The 20,527-nt window shown below is 33.3% G+C and overlaps 4 protein-coding genes across 9 annotated transcripts in view; 2 read left to right on the top strand and 2 right to left on the bottom strand.

The window, feature by feature from the left end:
• The window catches only part of LOC119636830 (serine-rich adhesin for platelets-like), a 41,038-nt gene extending 36,442 nt beyond the window's left edge, over nucleotides 1-4,596 (top strand). For 5 of the 6 annotated variants that reach the window (XM_038032499.1, XM_038032501.1, XM_038032502.1 and 2 more), the window contains exon 10: nucleotides 1,241-4,596. In XM_038032499.1, the coding sequence (XP_037888427.1) occupies nucleotides 1,241-2,552 (1,312 nt within the window). In that variant the 3' untranslated portion in view covers nucleotides 2,553-4,596. Of the gene's footprint in view, nucleotides 1-469; nucleotides 561-1,240 lie in introns of those variants that run through there. The other variant, XM_038032505.1, reaches the window with a different exon arrangement.
• Nucleotides 4,597-8,583: 3,987 nt separating this feature from the next.
• Nucleotides 8,584-14,520, top strand: LOC119636736 (1,4-alpha-glucan-branching enzyme). The gene is made up of 5 exons (XM_038032312.1): nucleotides 8,584-8,799; nucleotides 10,285-10,454; nucleotides 11,489-12,257; nucleotides 12,317-12,488; nucleotides 12,563-14,520. Exons 1-5 carry the CDS (start codon nucleotides 8,708-8,710, stop codon nucleotides 13,427-13,429), a joined length of 2,070 nt encoding a protein of 689 aa, XP_037888240.1. The 5' UTR covers nucleotides 8,584-8,707; the 3' UTR covers nucleotides 13,430-14,520.
• Nucleotides 14,521-17,948: 3,428 nt separating this feature from the next.
• LOC119636644 (U4/U6.U5 small nuclear ribonucleoprotein 27 kDa protein) lies at nucleotides 17,949-20,244 on the bottom strand. Its single transcript, XM_038032135.1, has 3 exons — nucleotides 20,098-20,244; nucleotides 19,725-20,035; nucleotides 17,949-18,414 (listed from the first exon to the last, which is right to left on the bottom strand). Exons 2-3 carry the CDS (start codon nucleotides 19,946-19,948, stop codon nucleotides 18,117-18,119), a joined length of 522 nt encoding a protein of 173 aa, XP_037888063.1. The 5' UTR covers nucleotides 19,949-20,035; nucleotides 20,098-20,244; the 3' UTR covers nucleotides 17,949-18,116.
• Nucleotides 18,328-19,646, bottom strand: LOC119636642 (eukaryotic translation initiation factor 6). The gene has a single exon (XM_038032134.1). It carries the CDS (start codon nucleotides 19,387-19,389, stop codon nucleotides 18,652-18,654), a length of 738 nt encoding a protein of 245 aa, XP_037888062.1. The 5' UTR covers nucleotides 19,390-19,646; the 3' UTR covers nucleotides 18,328-18,651.
• Nucleotides 20,245-20,527: the final 283 nt, after the last annotated feature.

Raw genomic sequence — 20,527 nt, 5'->3', positions numbered from 1 at the left:
GATGCTTTAAATTTTAATTAGAGATTTTTAATTTAAATTAATATCTTTTTTGAAGTTTGAGAAGAAAACGGGGAAAAATTTTGCGAAAATTTAAAAAAAAAAAAAAAAAACCTTTATATTGAAGTTTTTAATTTTTTTTGATGTTTTTACTTGTACAATATTTTTGTTTTATGTTTACTTATGATTTTTGTTTTTTTGTGACGTTAAAATCATCTTTCATCTATTTACTAACCATTAATATCGTTAATTTAATTTTTTTTTTTAATTTTTAATTTGAGATACAAAATTCATTTTAATCGAAAGAAAGAAATATAATTAATAAAAATTTTTTAATTTTTCTTTTCTTCGCCCTTTATTTTCATGTATTTATTCTCAACAATTTTGGTTTTAATTATGTGGATATGATTTGTGAAAAAAAAAACAACAACAACAACAAAACCTACTTCCTAACTACCATACACACCTTAAGGTTTTTTTAAAAGCTACAACAACAACAACAACCAAAACACCTACAATCCATACCTCAACAACAATGATTTTGTCAAGCCCTTAACAAGACCTTTTATTGCAACAACAACAACAACAACAACAACTACCACATCTTCATCATCGTCATCAACAACATCAATACAATACACTACTCAATTATCGTCATTGCCCTCAATAAAATCATTACAATATTTTACACAAATATCACCAACGCTACCACAACCACCACTACTACCGCCACCACCACCTCCACCACCACCACCACCATCATCACCACCGCCACCACCACCACCACTACCACCACCACCACCACCACCACCAACATCATCATCCTCATCGTCATCATCAGCGTCATTAGCGTTATCTGCGGCGAGTAAAACCTCATTAGAACAAAATCAATATGAAAGTAGTAGCAACAATAATGCTTCGAATATTATGCCATCGACACCGCAATCTCCAGTCTCACTGGCTATTACGAAAACCGAAGCTGATAAAATCTATTATGAAGAGGTAATAGCGAAACAAGAAAAGGCGGCGGCCCAAGCTCGACTATTCAATCAAAATCGCAAGTCTACAGCCTTTGGTTTTGTTGATCAGTTTACAGATTTTGTGATGAGTAATACATTCGGTTGTTCTGACAAGAAATCAAAAAGAAACAAAATTAAATTATAAAACCATTGAACCAAATACAATATAATAACTAACCTCTAAACTTCCTATTCCCAATTCCTTTACTACTTGAATAAAATAGCAGTATCTGCGAACATGTAACGAGCACCAGTAACAACAATAATAGCTTCAAAATTATACGTACACTGGCCAGAGATCTGAATAAGAGTGGTGGACGTACCAATGTCATCATCAACAATATTAAGAAATCCAATAGTCTGCCGTTAACGTCTACTGGACGCCCTATACAAATTTTGCTCACCCGCAAACTAACTGGTCCAGCGTTGACTGCTCCCAAAACTAAAACAAGTGTAGTCCCGAAATTAACAAACGCTGTTACAGCGACTGTTGTAAGCGCTCCCGTTAGCTCTCCTGCTGCAGAAACAGTTATCATTGGAGATGATGATGATGATGATGATGACGCTGATGCTGATGTCGATGCTGACGCTGGTGCTGATGCTGATGCTGCCGAAGAAGGCGAAAAGGCCAAGTCATGTAACTCACCAGTAGATATCTTACCGGCAAGTACTGCAGAAATTCTTAAACGCTATCCTATACCGAAGGGTACAGCTCTAACCGCGAAGTTTTGTGATGAATCTAGTCCGACTAATATGCCGACTACACTCATGTCGCCGCCTTTAACTTCGAATGGCGATGTTGAAAATACCTCCGCTTTAATGGAATATGTTGAAGAAGTTCTTGACGGTGACGATGACGACAATGCAACCCCTACTATGGTTGATATTAAGGACGACGTTGACATGCATGAATTTGTGGAGGAATCTAATGATCCAACGGATAACAACGAACTAATCGAGGAGGTGGAAGAAACTGATCAAGTTGAATACTTAACCTCAGAAGAAATTGAAGAAAATGATTTGATTGCTGCGGTAACATCAAATACCTCTCCTAATAACTCCAATACGCTAACGGCAGAACATTCAACCAGCAATACAATAACAACGCCACAGATTATACAAACTATACAACCAGATGGTACTATAGCGTGTTTTCAATTACCTCCTAATGCCATACTGTTATCGACGTCAGATGGTACTATATTAGCGAGCACAGCTCCGCATCCCAATAAATCTGATGAAGAACAATTTGCAGCGCTACAAGACTGGAATGAGCCTGGTATCAAACTTTTGCAGGTTAACAGCAATAGCAGTTCATTAGCGACGCCTACAGCAGCACTTGCTACTACTCATCCTTCCCAACAGCCTACAACAGTTATAGTGACAGCAGATGGCACCACTATACCGTTGCATACAACGCAAACCAATCATCACTTGACAGCGCAACTTGCTCAAAACTCCACACTAAATACTTCGACCCCCGTCGCGGTAATAGCAACTAATGAAGCGACATTAAAAGGACAAGTACTGGCGTAGGGTTTAGCTGGCGACCAATTAGGTCGACTTTTAAATAATTCCACAATTTTGCCAACAACATATTTTTTTTAAATCAAAAAAAAAAAAAAATTTCTTAAATCGCGTTGCGATAAAATTCGTTTATATTAAACATTTTGTACTCAATGCATGAAAGGAATAATTATACGTAGTTTGAAAATCTCTTGGAGGCCACGCTCCCCCCAAAAAAACTATTTTGAATTAAGCTTTCATAAACTTCTTTCACTAGCCTTTTCAACATGGAATTGTGAAAATCTGCAAAACCTTAATTTCCTTATACTATGTACAACTTGTTTGTTTTTTGTGCACATATATATCTTTAAATGACCTTAATTGGACCAGTACTATGACCATGATATCATTTTTATTTATTTACTTGTAACACAATAGCAATATAGAGGCGCGCCTTCACACTTGTTTCCTTTTCACGCAGGTACAATCAATTTAATCTGAATATCACCAATAAATGTTAGGGTTAAAATTGAAACATCTTTTCATAGTAGTCGAGCTTTTGAAACAAGTGTAGCAATATTTGTTTTCATCGTCTCACAACTTCTTCATAAATTTCGAAGTACACATATCACTTTCAATTTGTCTATCGTTGGTCCTGTCTAAACTTATTCGTTATTTGTATTCGCCATACGGAGTGGACTGGACTGTATTAGATCTTTGTATTCCCCATACGGAGTGGACTGGACTGTATTAGATCAGCGAAATGTTTGTAAAGGATATGTCATATAATGTGTGTGCATTGTGTGAATAGCGGAACCAATTTCGTCATTCGCCCGTTTATGAAAACCACGAACATTAACCCACAACTTTCGTTAAGATTCGTCGAAATTCCAGATGAAAGGTCAAAATAAATTTTGAAAATTCTCATCGGCATATCGAGAGTTCGAAAGTTAGCTAAATATAGGATCTAGGTTACCCTCAAAATTATTTAAAAATTTGAAAAGAAAGCATTTCTAGTAAATAGAACAGAATAAGAAAGTATTGGGCTCAGTTTATAACAAAATGTGTCTCCAAATTCAACTTGGCCATGTAAAATTGCCATTCACCAATATATAATTATAATCATTCTCTCTTTCTCTCTCTCTCTCTCTCTCTCTATCTCTCTCTCTCTATCTCTCTCTCTCTCTCTTTCTGTCTGCTCTGGGAGAGTACACTTCTGATAAAAGCGAATATACAACACTGTAGCTGTTAACCTTGCAAGATAAAATTTACATAACCAACTATGAGATGCAGTCACATATGTAAGCATGCCGAAGATATCTTCACATTTCCACCTATGAGATTCGGTCAACGTATACAGATATGTATGCATGTTTGGAGATATCTTTTTCACTTTTCCTGTTTTCGAATTTAACATAAGCATCCTTCTCTCTTGTTTACACTAGATTTGAAAGGAAATCCGTTTTTGTTGATAGGTGATTCTTGAGTCAATTTCCAAACTGGAGTAACTCTTGTGCTTTATTGATTGATCGTTTTTTCACTTAGACCCGGTCATCTACTATCCACAACTTTTATTGGAATTCTTTGTTTCGAAAGGCGATTTTCTTTCGCAAAAGAGAGCTGATCATTTTAATATTGAAAATTATATGCGACATTTTCAGTGATTGCAGGTAATTGCTACTGCGAAGATATTTGGGGCGTGTACCTTTTTATCTTTATTAAAATCAACTTCACGTAAATATTAGATCATCGTTTCTACTCTTGCTATATAGATGTTGGGGAAGCGTCGTTCTTCACTCGATCAATCATTGATCAAATCGATCAGACACGTGATCACATTTCATCTTACGACACCGCTGCAAACATATTTTGTTCATTGCTTACACGCCTCAACGGTGTAAAGGTAGCTACGAAGATCACTTGGTTTTGTTTTTCGCTCAGCGATTTCAAAAGTTCTACCATGAAGGCAATTATGATTTCATTAGAAGATGACAAAAGGTTTTCCCATCCAACTTGCAAGTTCGTTTAACATATCGCAAAAATGACAGTGAATTTTAGAGGAAAAAAAAAAAAAGCAAAGGAGAAAAGCGCTACGAACTTTTTCCTTAATCAGTTATTTATTAAGAAGGTTTATTTTTTCTTTTAAATATCTCGAATTTGAACTAAATGAACCTGAGAGTTTCTAAAATATAGAGGCACAGCTAAGGCAATCCACTCACTCAGTCAATTAGCAATGGAATTTGCTATACATATATATATATATATTGAATATATATATATATATATATATTGAATATAATTCGAGTCTACCCCTGGATTTTGAATCTCTCCCGCCCTTTAAGACAATAGAAAAATATATAAATGTATTCGCTTAAGCAGAAGAGGCATTAAAAAATGATTTCACGCATTACTAATAACATTGATCTGAATCTGTAAAATTACTTGACGTTCACCGAAGTAAATAAGATATTGTACGATTTTTACTTAATTCACTTAAAGTAGATTCGTTGCAACGCTTAGAAGCAAATGTAGCTTTTCGTCTTTTTAATCCGTATTTGTTTTTTTTTTTTTTTTTCTGGGAGAACTTTCATGCAATTTAAAAATCATTATTGGGTCAATCGTCGCTATTTAGAAATTTTGTCAAGGGTACGAAATGAAAATTGACAAGATCGTGGAAGATATATAAATTATTATATAAACTATTTAAAATTTAAGACTTCGTACATTAAGTCGTACATTACATGTAAAATTATTTAGATATGTTCATAATAATGATAAAGAAGAAAAACAAAATCTATATTAAATCATAAATTTTAAACAATTCAATTAAACAGTTTTATTTTTTTTATTTTTTTTTTTTTTAAATAAATGAACCACTTTTCTTATTTTTAATGATTTAATAAAAAGAAAATAATAAATAATTATAATTATAATAATTTTTGTATCATTTTCTTAATTTAAGTTTAATTAATTATAATATTATTTTACGACGATATGATTATTTCATTCAAATAATTTTTTTCTTAATTAAGCAAAACAGACAAACCACAGATAAATTTTAGTTTGAAGATTTTTAAAAAAGAAAACAAAAAATGCCATAATATATTTTTCTTTTTTTTTTTTCTCCTTTGTAAGATATTCATTTTTGTATTTATTTTTTATTATAAAATAATTTTTATTATTATGATTTTAGTATTTGAAAGCATCTACATATATACATACTTACAAAACATCTTAAACTACTATTTGCTAAGTGTTTACAGCATAAATTAAAGTATTTGATAAGTATTTGATTTATCAAATTTAAAATAAAAAAAAAAAAAAAAAAAAATGTTACAAAAACCAGACTATTATTTAAAATTTATTGATAATAATAATAAATAAAATAATGCAAATAATAATAATATATATATATATATATGTACATATATACGTATATATATATATGTATGTTTATGCTGAGACATTCATAAAAACATTATATGACAACATTAAAAATTAAAAATTCATTAATACAAAAACAAATTAGCGTGTATTTCATAAATGAAATTAAAAACTGAACAAAAAAAATTTTAATTAATAAAATAAAACAAAAAAATGAATGGATGCATTTTTTTTTCATATCAAGCAATTTCTTTCATATGATCAACAACCAAAAATTTCAATTTCTTAATGTTGTTTAAGGGGTTTGCGTCATATCCAAATTATTTTGCAAGCTTGTAAGCGATATCTGCATTTTTGCGACGGGAAGAATGTTTACCACAGATACTACATAAATGGACAGACGGACGGATATGCTTAGATGGATTCCAAATTTGAAACTGGCCAAGAGTTTGTACACTTTATACTATATATACGTTTTTGAAGCTTGCTTCTGCGAGTTTTCAGTGCACTATCATATTGAGTAGGCGTGAGAAATTCTTCCCATTTTTGTACAGGTACTACGCATGGACCATAAAATATGCGTTCAAATTTTTGTACATTTATCTGTTGTTATTTATGAGGAATGAGCAAAAAGCCAATTTCTAATTCCTTTTGAAAATCAAAAGCATTCCCAGTTTATCTAGCACTGTCGGTGTGCCCTTCGACTGACTTGGCCCATTTTCAAGACCAACCTGCGTGCATGGACTTTAAGTATTACTGCCAAATTTGAAGTTGATAATTTCATTTTTCCGGCCAGGGGAATGATTGCAATAGACATTGTACAGACGGAGAGACAACCAGACTGAATTCCTATATCTGGATACCATATTGGCGGGTTGTCAATGGCTTTTACGAACGTTTGCAGAAATTGGATGATGATCGAGTATCGAAGAAAAGGGTTTAGCATGCTAATGGAAGAAGCGCTAGGAGAGGACGAACTATGACTCAGCGGACGATCATATTACAGTGGGCGGTCAATAAACGTGCTTGGTACACGGACGAAGACCTGACTCATAATAGACGAACCTTTTTTATCTCTCTTCGTTTTGTTATTAATTTTACTGCATTTAAATTTTTGTAAGTCAGCTAAAGTAGACAGAGCTAGGACCATCTTTCCATGATAACTATAGAAACAAGGAGATTTGTTCATATTTGGATTACTACTTATACAAATTCAAGTGTTTTTTAATCTGCGACGCTTACACCGTACGACTAGCTTTGTCGTTAGCCGACTACTCCTTTAAATTCCCCTGAAATAATGTTATTGCAAGTTTTCTTATAGGTTTTGCTTGTTGCAGCGAATCTCACAAAAATGAAAGGAAAAAAAGGAAAACAATTTTCGCACATATTTTCGGATTCTATGACCAAAGAAAACCAAATCTGAATATCTGTAACATGTACTTAACAGGATTAAGTTAATTTTCAGTGAAGGAATATTCAATAGGCTAGAGCGTCGACCAGCAATTCAATGATCGTGAGTTTATGTCTCAAGTTCGGTTGAGTTTTTAATAAAGCCGAAAGCGTTAGATGCTAGTGCTTTTAAGACTTTAATCTTCGAATTTATTCTCTGACCAAATTTATAACAATATTAATAATAATAATAATAATAAATTTCTTTACTTTCCATTTTCGTATATCAGTGTACAGCGGGATCCAATAAAATTATTCTGACGGACTGATGGCAGGAAATTTTTGATATAAACAGCTTGGAAAATTCTTATCTTATAAATTCACTTTTTATATTTACTCCAATACCAGCCCCTTACTAGTTTTTTTAGATTCGTGCTCCTTGCTTTCGTCTTTTTCTTCTTCAACTTACTTCTTCCGCTTCTAAAAAGAAATATTATAAAAAGGAGCAGGAAGTAAAGAAAAGCTATACCGTTCTCTATTTCGTTGTTAACCCTTTGCACTCGAGGGCTCCGGAGCGGAGCCATTTAAAATTGGTCTTCAAACTCGAGGGCTCCGCTGCGGAGACATTGTAAATAATTTGCAGTTCTTAACACAAATCGTAAAAATTAGTATTCGGGTGTTTTGCTGTTGGTGACATATGACGAATACGAATGAAAAAAAATGTCGAGTGCAAAGGCTTAAATAAGGAATTTGTGTCTTCCGCGAATTTTAAAGCAATACTGACGTCTGAGACGTACCTAAGGAATAAGGAAGTTTGGAGATTAGTAAAAGTAAAAAATATTACATTCTTACTGCACATGTCGGCCATGGGTGACATGAATACATACGTACATAACTAATCAATATTTAACTTTCCTTGATTGCATGGATTAAATAAAATTGTCTTAACTTATATGCTACAAAAGATCGAAGAAAATTGAGACAAATAACGAAAATGCTCTTCCTCCTCTCTTCCTCTCTCTCTTTCATAGCTACAAGCTTTAGAAGTGTACTGAGCGAAAAGACAAGTGCGAACTGATCAATTCAATAAAAACATTAATAAAATAAGATTTTAACGTAAAGTTGCAAAAAGTTATCGTATCAGCGACTTTGGCAAAATATAAAGAGTAACAGCTTAAGAGAAAATTAGTCAAAACATTGTAATAAGAGATAAATAATAAAAAAAAAAAAATTTTGATTCTATTGTGTGTGTGTATATAGTTCATAGTAATTATCCGCCTTTTCATTCTTTAGTAAGCAGCTGCTACTATAAGAAGAACTCAGGTTTTATTTTTCATTTGTGTTTTATATACTTACTTATTACTTTTACTAATTAACTCATAAAAAAAAAAAAGCAAAAAAAAAAAACATAAATGGATCCAATGAAAGTGCAAGTGGCCGAAATAGAAAATCTATTTAAATTAGATCCCTATCTAAAGCCGTATGAACGTGAAATACGCAGAAGGTAAGTTCATATAAAAAATGATCAGCTGCTGGTAATGGAGAATTTGTAAAGTAATGAGCAAAAGACGAAAAGAATACTTTTTGTATCAATAAAATATAATTTTACAAATAAATTTTAATAATTCAAAATGAGGTCAATTGAAGGTTAGTTAAAGAAAAGATAACGTATGAATCTTTTTCTCTTATGAAAATTTTACGTTCGCCTTGCAGCAGAACCATTAGCCGATAATAGTGAAAACGAAAGCAGGAAGTAAGCATTTGGGCGGCAATACTTCTACTATCTGCTTATTATATGAGGGGTATATTTATTTTATCAAAACCTTTGCAACTCCCAGAAAAAGTTATCAGAGACCCCACAAACTACATATATTCTAGATCAGCATCAAATTCTAAATCGATTTAAGCATGTCCGTCTGTCTGTCCTTACAGTCTTTTGTAACTATTCCCCGGGCCGGAAAAATGAAATTATCGATTTCAAATTTATCAAAAATGTCGGAAACACTGGCACGCAGTTTGGCATTGAAAATGGGCGAAGTCGATCAAAGAATACGCCCGCAATACTAGATAAATTGAGGGCACATCTGTTTTGTAATTGTACAAAAATTTGATTGCATATTCTATGAGCGATGCTGCAGTGCCTGTATAAAAATGGGAAAAAGTTGACCACGCCTACCCAATATTAATGTATCAAAATTTAATTTTTTTCCCAATACTTTTATACGGCCCAGAAATAAGCTTCAAAAACCGCATAAAGTATGTAAATTCTTGACTAGCTTCAAATTTGAAATGCACTCAAACACGTCCGTCTGCTCGTCCGCCCAACTGTTGATCGTTTGCGGTAAATATTCTCTCGTTCGCAAAAATGGAAATATCACCTACAAATTTACGGTAGAATTTGGAAATGCCCTAAACTATTCAAAGACCACGCCTACAACGCCCACTCGCCTATACGACAAAAACCTTTATTTTGAAAATAGCATAAATCAGCCGCTCCCACTTTATATTGCAGAGCATGAAAATTTAGTTCTTTAACTTTTAAATCCTTTTAGGAATGGGCGATGGGTATAAAAGATTCGGTCACGGCCAATTATAATTTTCTTACTTGTTGTCTTTAAAGCTGATAATCATAAATGCGTATGAATAGAAGTATGACCGCAAATTTGCAAAAGAATTTGAAAATGACTCGAATCGGGCAAAAGACACACTACAGTGGCAAGAACTGTCAATATTCTCCATTGCTTTCCGTTGTTTTCGGCTTCTTACTGATAAAGTGCAACACATACAACAAATAAATTCCCAATTTTATTGTGAAAGTAGAAAAAATCAGCCGCGCCCAACCGTTATCATAAAATATGAAAATGTAGTTCTTTACCCGTTTTTTTAGGATCACAGCGATTGGAAAAAAAAGATTCGAATCCTCCTTTTATTTTATTTTTTATAAAGTCCTTTTTTTTATTCATTTTATTTTACGATTTTTTTCATTTAGACATGGCGCTCTCCAGGACTGGTTAAATAAAATCGATAAATTGGAAGGTGGCTTAGAGGAATTTTCTCAAGGTTACAAATATTACGGTTTACATTTCAAAGACGATAATTCAGTGGTGGCCCGCGAATGGGCACCCGGTGCCAAAGGACTCTATATGACTGGAGATTTCAGTAAGCCTACGTAATTATCCTTTTCGTTCAATTACATTAAGTTTTACATAACATTGGAACCGGACAAACCCATAAGATATTTATCTGAGGGTGGTCATCTTGTTGACATAAATTGTTTTTTTTTTTTTCTTAGAAATATATAGAGCCCAAACTTTATCGATATGTAAATTAATCTATCTAAGCTACTATGTCCTGTTAATTGTTTAGAAACGATTACCTATTAATTTTAATAACAATATTTATAAAAAAAAATTATTTCGATATCTGATACAGGTTGTTAGCTATAGCTCTTTGGTTATGTATGTATCCAATTATTAGGAGGGAGTCAATCATAAATAACTTGACGTCCCGCATCTCCAGACCCGTATCTTACAAACCAATTTCTAACTGCCCGAACAGTTATCAGTCCTTCACGGTATATGCTGCATATCTCTTCAGCTGTCGCCTTAGCGCTATTGTCTAGTTTAAATTCCTAAAGCACTTCGTGTCGAATGTCCACTTTTTGACTCCCTCCATTTTAGAGGTTAAGAAACGTAGTTTAACGCAGCTTGAATCACGTAAAACACTTGATAGAAGACTGACTGAATCCTCATCTATATAGTGAAAATAGAAAACCCGTGTATCTCGGTAACTTATAGTGGATAAATATGAACAACAGATTCTATCTGACTGCATCGAAAGTTACTTATGACTCGGCCTAATATTCAAAGTACATAGCATATGTATTTTAATTCCTGCGAATATCAAAATTTCCACAAAAAAGAAAAAACAAAGCCAAGTCTAGCGAGAACCGTACATTCATCAGGAAGATATGGAAATATAGCTCCCCGAGCTTCCGAATGTTTTCATCGTGCACCCTTTTACTTCTTCAGCGGCTATGAAAGAGAAATTTGTTTTAATTTTTGACATTCGAACATTCCTTGTCAAATTTTTCCTATCGAACTTGTACTTATTTTTTGTCTAAGCGTCTTTAGGTCTCTTAGAGATTGTTGAATGCAAAGTCAGTGCATCTTTTGCCCTTGTTCAACTTACAGATAATTGGCAATGGGAAGCGAATCCTTTTCAAAAATTAGAATTTGGTAAATGGGAATTAAAGTTACCACCAAACGCTGATGGCACTCCCGCTGTAAAACATTTAAGTGAAATTAAAATTATTGTCCGCAATGAAAAGGGGGAATTACTGGATCGGCTATCGCCGTGGGCTGTGTATGTCAAGCAACCGCCTAAGGAAGCCAATTTAGGCGTCAACTTCAAACAGCTTGTTTGGCATCCGGCTGATGAGGAAATATATACATTCAAGTATCCTAGTGCTAAACGACCTAAATCGTTACGCATCTATGAATGCCATGTGGGTATAGCGTCGCAAGAACCATGCATTGCAAGCTACGATCATTTCACGACTGAAGTAATACCTCGTATTAAAAGGCAAGGATATAACGCTATACAAGTAATGGCCGTTATGGAACATGCATACTACGCTAGTTTTGGATACCAAGTGACCAGTTTCTTCGCCGCGTCCAGTCGATTTGGTACACCCGAGCAGTTGAAACGCATGATCGATGTAGCTCATGAAAGCGGTTTATTTGTTTTGTTGGATGTGGTGCATTCTCATGCCAGCAAAAACGTTCAAGACGGTCTCAATCAATTCGATGGTACCAATAATTGTTATTTTCATGACGGGCCAAGGGGTGAGCACGCCTTATGGGACAGTCGATTATTCAACTATGTTGAATACGAGGTTTTACGATTTCTACTATCCAATTTAAGATGGTGGCGTGAAAACTATAACTTCGATGGTTACAGGTGGGAAATTAAAAACACTTCAATATCTATTCAATTCAATATTTTAAGAATCTTCTTAGATTTGACGGAGTAACTTCAATGATATATCATTCTCGAGGTATCGATCAAAGCTTCAGTGGTGATTATAACGAATATTTCGGTATGAATGTCGATACCGATGCTTTAAATTATTTGGCTCTCGCCAATTATATGTTGCATCTTCAAAATCCCCAATGCGTGACCATAGCAGAAGTAAGAATTGAAAATTAAAAATGAATGAATGAAACATTGATTGAAAAATGTTTTATTCTAAATTTCGGATTTAGGACGTTTCAGGTATGCCTACACTGTGTCGTCCCATATACGAAGGCGGTATAGGTTTCGATTATCGACTTGGTATGGCGATACCGGACAAATGGATCCAATTGCTCAAGGAATATAGTGACGATCAATGGAATATGGGTAATTTAGTTCATACCCTAACCAATCGGCGTTATCGCGAAAATACGGTAGCTTATGCTGAGTCTCACGATCAAGCCTTGGTAGGTGATAAAACCTTAGCATTTTGGTTAATGGATAAAGAAATGTATACCAACATGTCTGTTTTATCCGAATCGAATATAATTATTGATAGAGGATTGGCTTTGCATAAAATGATCCGTTTAATTACCCATAGCTTGGGCGGTGAAGCTTACTTGAATTTTATGGGCAATGAATTCGGTCATCCAGAATGGTTAGATTTTCCTCGACCGGGTAATAATGAGTCGTATCATTACGCTAGACGTCAATGGAACTTAGCGGATGACGATCTACTGAAATATCATTTCCTAGGTGAATTTGATCGGGCCATGAATGAATTAGAAGAACGCTTCGGTTGGTTACATTCCGATCCAGCCTACGTTAGCTGGAAGCATGAGAGTGATAAAGTGATTGCCTATGAAAGGGCTGGTCTAGTATTCGTTTTCAATTTTCATCCTACCAAGAGCTTTACAAATTATTGCGTAGGCACTAATTGGCCGGGTACCTACAAAGTGTCTTTAACCACTGACGATAAAATTTATGGCGGTTTCCAGCGCATCGATAAGAATTGTAAACATTTCACTAAATCTGAAACTTACGCAGGGCGTAGCAGTTATTTTGAAGTGTATATACCGTCTCGTACCGCTGCGATATACGAACATATTAGTAATTAAATTTAATTATAGGATAATAAATAATTAATAAATAGTAAAAAAAAAGGACAAGTAAGAATGAGTGGAATCCTTGATACTTACCGTTAAATCAATAGCAGCAATGTAATTTTTTTCTTGACCGTGAATTAGCCTCATTTCCAAATTCTCAATACATAATAAGGCGGAGCAGTTTTAAAGCTAATTCGACAATTGATAGCACGTGCTTAAAATCGGAGCAATGTGCTTAACAACTATGGGAAACACCAAGTTATATAAAAAGGTCATCCAAAAGCATCGAAGACGATCATAATGGCTGACGAATTGAAACAATAAATGAAGAACTTTGTCAATAAATTATAAGCTTTAGGATATTTTAATCTCAAAGATTTGCCAGTTTTGCATATGGGAGTAGATGACTCAAGCTATCCTATAAAAGGATGACAAAACTAGCCCTATCCAAACTTTGCCTTAAGAGGTGACGCCATCGTAACGACTCAAAAAAGTGTATTCTTGAAAACTTTTTTTGAAATAGACGGAAGAGTGGTAGGCTTATAAGATTCGAAGAGTATTCAAAGCGTACATTTAAGTAAAAAGATTATATTTGAGAAATACTAAAAAATGGCAAACCTGACGTCAATTTATGAGTGTAACTATCGGGGAGCTATATTAGCTTTGGAAACATAAAAACGATATGAAGGCTTTTTGCACCGATGGTACTCGATTGCTGGTCGAGTTAGACTTCTCCTTCGATTGCTTGTCATTGTAACGGTATCCCTGTGATATCATCAAAATTTTGCAAAGAAGATCAAAAAAATTGTGTAAATGAAAAATATATATATGAGACGTTATTATCCCTAAAGGGGACAATATAGCAATATAGATACGATCTCTTAATAACTAACAAGTAAGCTATATTCGGCGCGGGCCGATTTTCGTATACCCACCACTATGCTTTTTGCATTCCACTCTCCAACTTGTTTTATTTGATACCCATATCGCTGGTATTGCTAAGGAAAACTAATCCACCAGATCGTGGTGTCTACCGTATTCATTTTAGAATTAACCCATTTTTAGGCAGATAATATAGGAGGAGGAGGATAGTTTTAAACATTCTGTCTTGTTTGCCTTATGATAAGTAAGCATAAAGCCTCGGAAAAGTAAAAAAGTAATATGTGGGCGTGGTCGATTTTTTCCACTTCCTTAAACAGCAAAAACTTTCAATGTTTCTACCAAATTTTAAGTCGACATTTTTCCGACCAAGAGTGTGTCAACAACAAACACCTCGCAGACGGACCGACATGGGTAAATCAACTCAGAACTTCACGCTGAATTATAGATTATATAAACTTTCTAGGGTCTCTGAAGCACCCTTTGCCCTGCTACGTACATTGTGAAAAGAAACAAAATGAGTATGCCTCCCCATCCTTCAGTCGTGTGTATAAAAAAATCACCATCTACATGGAGAAGTGTGTAGAAAATTTTACTTTTTTTTCTGGTTTGACGAGTATTAGATAAAACTGCTTAGTTCTCGACCCAAGAAAATGCTTTCTTTCGTTAAGAGATAATCCGAAAATCCCGATAGGCGAAAATCTCCTTCGGATTTCTCATAGGGAGAAATGGAGATTGTTGACGAAAATGCTATGCTGGAACATCCAGAAAGACGCGTTTAAAGTCTGAAAGCGGGTTTTCTGCTACAATAAACTTCTCGATTGATTCGTAATTTCAGAATTATAAAGCCATACTTCCGTATTTATATATTTCTCCTTATTTGAGGGACCATATTATGCTAGCATCTGGCGCTATCAGACAGAAATACTTGCCTTACATTTTATGCGTAGTAAAATTGGCGGAGAAAACGGCAAAAAATGTACAAATTTGTAGCCGAACTCGTAATTGGTACTAAGAACCCCGATCCAAACATTTAATTTCTTGGCAGAAGTACTAACACCATTCGAATCTCTTTCAAGGTCATATTCTCTTTCAAATGCATTTAAGTGAATATAGAACGCTACTTAAAGACATCTATTACTATATTAAAAAAGTTTGGTATCATTAGACACGGATCAAATACGTTAAGCTGCGATTCATTTGACATTTTCATTTTTGAAAATAGGGTAAAATCGAATGCCACGCCTATAAAAATTGTATAAAACTATTGACATAGGCCGTCTTTACGGAGAAAAAAATTTTTTTTTATGTAACAAATTGTTTTTACGTATAATAAAGGTTTCAAACGACTTATTAAGCCAACAGGAATTTATTTCCTGAAAAATGTACAGTTGTGTTGTTTTTAAACTAGCGATCTCAGGTATAATAAAATAAAGCGATCCTTTAACGACATGAGTAAGAAATTGAAGCTTAATAGAAATTTGAATTCCGCGTAAATATGGATTTCTTTTAAAGTCCATCGGTCCGCGGCTAATATGTGAACATGAACGGCAAGAATCATAGAATCTTACATAAAATATATTTGAGAATATTCAATTTAAAAACATATTTATTTAATTTCTCCTTATTCTTTAGTATCAATACAATATTTTCTTTAATTATTAAATGTTTATAAAAAGAAAAAAAAAAGAAAAAAAAACTAATTTATAAATATAAGTTAAAGTATAAATAAATCCCTGCAATTTCGTTTTATAAACTATAGATATATATGTGTGTGTGTGTATGAGCAAAGCCAAATATTTTATGTTTTGTTTAAAACCCAGTTAAGCCAAACATTCAACTATTGCAGTGAAATGGTTAAAAGGAATAGTTAATTAGTTATGAGTTAAATAATTATGAATAAAAGAAAGATACAAGAATATTGAATAATAAAAGAAAAGATGAACAATTATTTCGTGTTTTTAAGGAAATTTGTTAAAAACAAGAATTAAAGTTAATAATTTAACGGCACTTGTGATTGAATTAACTGTTAACATTTTTTATTTCTATTTCACTCTCTTCTCAGTTCGATTCTTATATAAATTTGTGATTATTTAATAATTGAATGTTATTTTTTCTTCTTTTTTATTTCTGTTAGTTTTTTTTTTTTTTCTTCTTTTAGTTATAACTCTAACACACGAGTATACTTTTTCTTTTTTAATAGAAAATAAATTAAAAAAAAATAATAAAAGAAAATTATAAAGATAAATAAATCCCTGGCTATTGCTTATTTGGTCTATTGTAAAAGGGGCGGGGTTGGTGGGGGAGGTGTATGTATATATGTAAGGAATTTTTTTTTTTTTTTTTTTGGTTTATGGAGGGAAAATGGGCAATTATTGTGTATATATAAAATTTTTATATAATAAAACAATCATCACAATTTCTTTTTTTTTTTTATTTAAAATCTAGTTAAAATATTGTACTATTGCAGTGTATGGAGGATGAATATGTGGTTGTATGTGAGTGTGGGGGGATTATTTAATTTCTTTGTTTTTTCTTTTCTTGAAGATTTTTCAAATATTTTAAATTATTTTTGTCTTTTTTTTTTCTTGTATTTAAAATACAATTTCAGTTAATTCATCTAACAAGTTTTTTAAAAAATGTTCTCATTATATGTATGTGTGTGCGTTATTGTTGTAAACAGTTAAACAAAAGCCACACTTACTTATTAACTAATAAAATACAATTAACATGATAATGAAATTCAAAGGATCAAGAGTTTTTTAAATCAAAACTCAAAAGTTAAATTCCATCAGAATTTCGAAAAAAAAAATATGACCACTTTAGATAAATGAAAATATATTTTAGATTATAATTTTCAAAGCAAGAAAAAAAATATCACAACTAATTAATATTAATAACCAAAAGGCAAAAAAAAAAAAAAAAAAAAAATGAAATCACTTATCTAGGGTTCAACAATTTTGTAACTTTTCTTTGGTAAGCAATAATTTTTCATTAATTAAAAAAAAAAAAAAAATGCTTATGTGTTATTAATAATCAACAGTCAAACTTCACTGAATGTAACCTTCAATTGATTGATATTTGTCTAGTTGAAGCACATCTCACTCATAAGTCTGTAGTTACAAAAGCCCGTTTCATATTCGAGATTTATTAAAATATTAGATATAGAAATTTATAAAGAAAATTTTGAAAAGGACAACAAGACATAAATTCAGTTACGGCCAATGGTAATTTAATTTCAACAGGAAAACTTCTCTACCCCCAAATCAAATTTCTTGATTAAAATTGAATTCGATTTGAAAATCTTTTCATGTTTACCATTTGAATAAGAATAGAAAGCATAAAGAAGCAAAAAAGATGAGAGAAGACTGGCATAAAGCAGGGCTTGTAGAAGCTTGTTTAAAACTTAAAAAAAAAAAAAAACGAAAAAAAAGGATTGAATAAAATTAGTAACAAAATTTTGCATAAACTATTTACTCATGTTAATTGTACTTTCAAATGTTCCTATTTCGTTCTTGTTTCGCATTCTTTTTAAACTTAATCGCATATAAACTATTTCATAGTAAGAATATATTTAGTAAATATAGTTCTGTAACAATTGCGTAAAAAACAAAAAAAAAAAAAAAAAAAAGTAAATATTGAGAGGTAGGTGAGGTGGTGGTGGTGGAAATTTTGACTTGAAAAATGTTTAAAATTTTGTAAACCGGTCTATTGCATAAAATTGCAGGTTTTGTTTCTTTAAAAGTGACAAAAACTACGACGACTAAAACTAAACAGCGACCATAGCCGTGTAAGCAGCAAGTGTAAATATGCTGCGGTGCTATGCGACAAAATCCAAGGGACGATTAAAACCGCCCTTACGATTCATATACTGGCGATATTTACGCTTAAGGATTACATGTACTTCTCCGACATCGTTACCTTCAACTTTTTTATTTTTAGTCGTGTCGAACGTACAGAAACCCATAGTTTTTAACATTTCTATTTCTTCGGGTGATTTACCTTCTAAATCGGCTTCGCTAATTTTGGGACGTTCGACTCCCCGGGTACTGCCAGCGCCGCCACGTCGACGGGTTGATGTTGCAGCTGAGGTAGATGGATGGTCATTCGAGCGGGATCTATTTTATAGAGAATTGTTTAACATTAATTATTTTTAAAAAAATGCTTTTTTTTGGATAACACAGTAAGTAAGTGCTCAAATTCATCCTTTCCCTTGCACATGATTGCCAGTGAAATTGAATTATTGATTTTTTGCTTCATAAATTGAATTTATTTCTACACTAGAATTTCATTACAATGTAAAAGTTTTACATAAATTTGTAGAGGAGTTTCGCAAAATTTCCTCAAATCAACTTTTATGACATGTCTTCAATCAAAGCTGCCCGTAATTTCGTTGTTACGGTTGAGGGTTGAGCTTGATTTAATTTAAATACACTTTCGATTACTGAAATTTCCGTAGCTGTAGTGGCCATCCCCACAAAAGAAATCCAATCATTAACAACCATGCCGGCAGCCAAAACTTCGCTACCGCGATTTACTGTACCAGCTACCAATGGCACTTGCAACAACGACGACAACTCATCTTGATCCTGTATGCTTGTTTTAGGATGAACCATGCCTCCCTGGTTACTTAACACTGTATATGATCCCACTAGGGTGTTGTCGACTATTGTTTGACGAAATACTTCGACGTTAAGAATATCACCTATAATTTCTTCAGTTTCTTTGTCCAAATCTGGATGAACCAGGGCCACATAATCGTTGCAAGCTATGACATTACCCAAAGCCGATAGCCGTTCTTCTATCCGTTGAATTTTAACCGCATCCGGCAAACTATTACGCAGATGCTGCAACTCCACATCAGTTGTCGAGTTAGGTACTAGCAGACCGTTCTTATTGCCCACTGCTAGACGACCGATAATGCGACAACCTCCCACACTAGTATGCACAACAGGAATGGTTTCAGCTAATTCAGATTCAAAGACACTGTAGAATGCCTCCGAACCACCAATCGCTACTAAACAATATGAGTTAGTCAATTTGCTAAATACTCCAATATCATCGCTGTTTTCAAATTGCACGCGCAAAGCCATCGTTTCTTATTTAATGCAACAATTTACAATTTCCCCTATATGTTTTTTTTTTTTTAATCTTCAACTAATTTGTTTAAATTTTTTACTATTTCATTTCACGTGGTAATTGTCAGAACAAAAATGCGGTAAATCAAACAAAAGAATGGAATGAAGCAATGAAAGAGATAGCAAGACAACACAATTTCGCTTAATGGTGAAAATGGAAAAAGATTCCATAAGGCAACATAAAAAAGCAAATGCCGGCAACACTCAACATCAGTTCTATGTGTACAGTTAAAAAAAATATTTTATACTTATCATCTTTGGTTGTTAATACACTACACTTTATTATTCACCTAGAGCGGCGTCGACTACTGCGTTCTCCTCTATCGCGACTTCTCTCACGTTCTCTATCTCTTTCTCTTCTTAATGCGCGGCCGCTACTGCCACTAGCCGCCTCACGTTCTCGTTCGCGCTCTCTCTCTCTTTCCCTTTCACGTGACCGCCTTTCGCGGCGTTTTCTACGCTCTGAACGCTCTTTCTCGCGCCGTCTGTGTGAAGGAGAAGGACTGCGTCCCATTGTTTTGTTTACGTTTAAAACGATCTCTTTCTCAGCTAAATTTGCCGCCGTTTCACTAATCTTATAACCCGTTTTTCTTCTTTTCGTCTGCAATTGGAGATATTTTATAAATATCTATTATTTCTTAAAGAAATTGCAATTTTAATTACCCAGTTTTAATGCTGTGCCATGCGTAAAAATTTTGACACCGGCATTAAACTTTTCTGGAATTTAATTAACTTAAAAACTAAAATTAACAAAAAAATTAGCGTCTCAACCGACTTCTTCTTCTCTTTGATTCAGACTCTTTGCTTACTAAATATTTCCTCATTTTTCCCCCACATTCCATTGCATTCAATCATGGTGAATTCGAACAGCTGTTTAACTAAAGCAAGATAATTAGTGGAATAAGAACGCAGGGCTGCATTCTTATATAAAATAAAATTACAATTTTTCGAATTTGTATGATTCATGAATGATCGACAATGTCAATATTAATTTCAAATTAAATTCATTTATCTGTTTTCATGGCGAAAAGAAATTTATTAATATAAATGTAATCATTTTTATTCTTTGCTTTACGATAAAAATCTCCACGTA

The sequence above is a fragment of the Glossina fuscipes genome, unplaced genomic scaffold (assembly GCF_014805625.2).
Source record: "Glossina fuscipes isolate IAEA_lab_2018 unplaced genomic scaffold, Yale_Gfus_2 28, whole genome shotgun sequence".
Taxonomy (NCBI): Eukaryota; Metazoa; Arthropoda; class Insecta; order Diptera; family Glossinidae; genus Glossina; species Glossina fuscipes.
The sequence above is the reverse complement of the archived record's forward strand: the minus strand, read 5'-3'. Positions and strand labels throughout refer to the sequence as shown.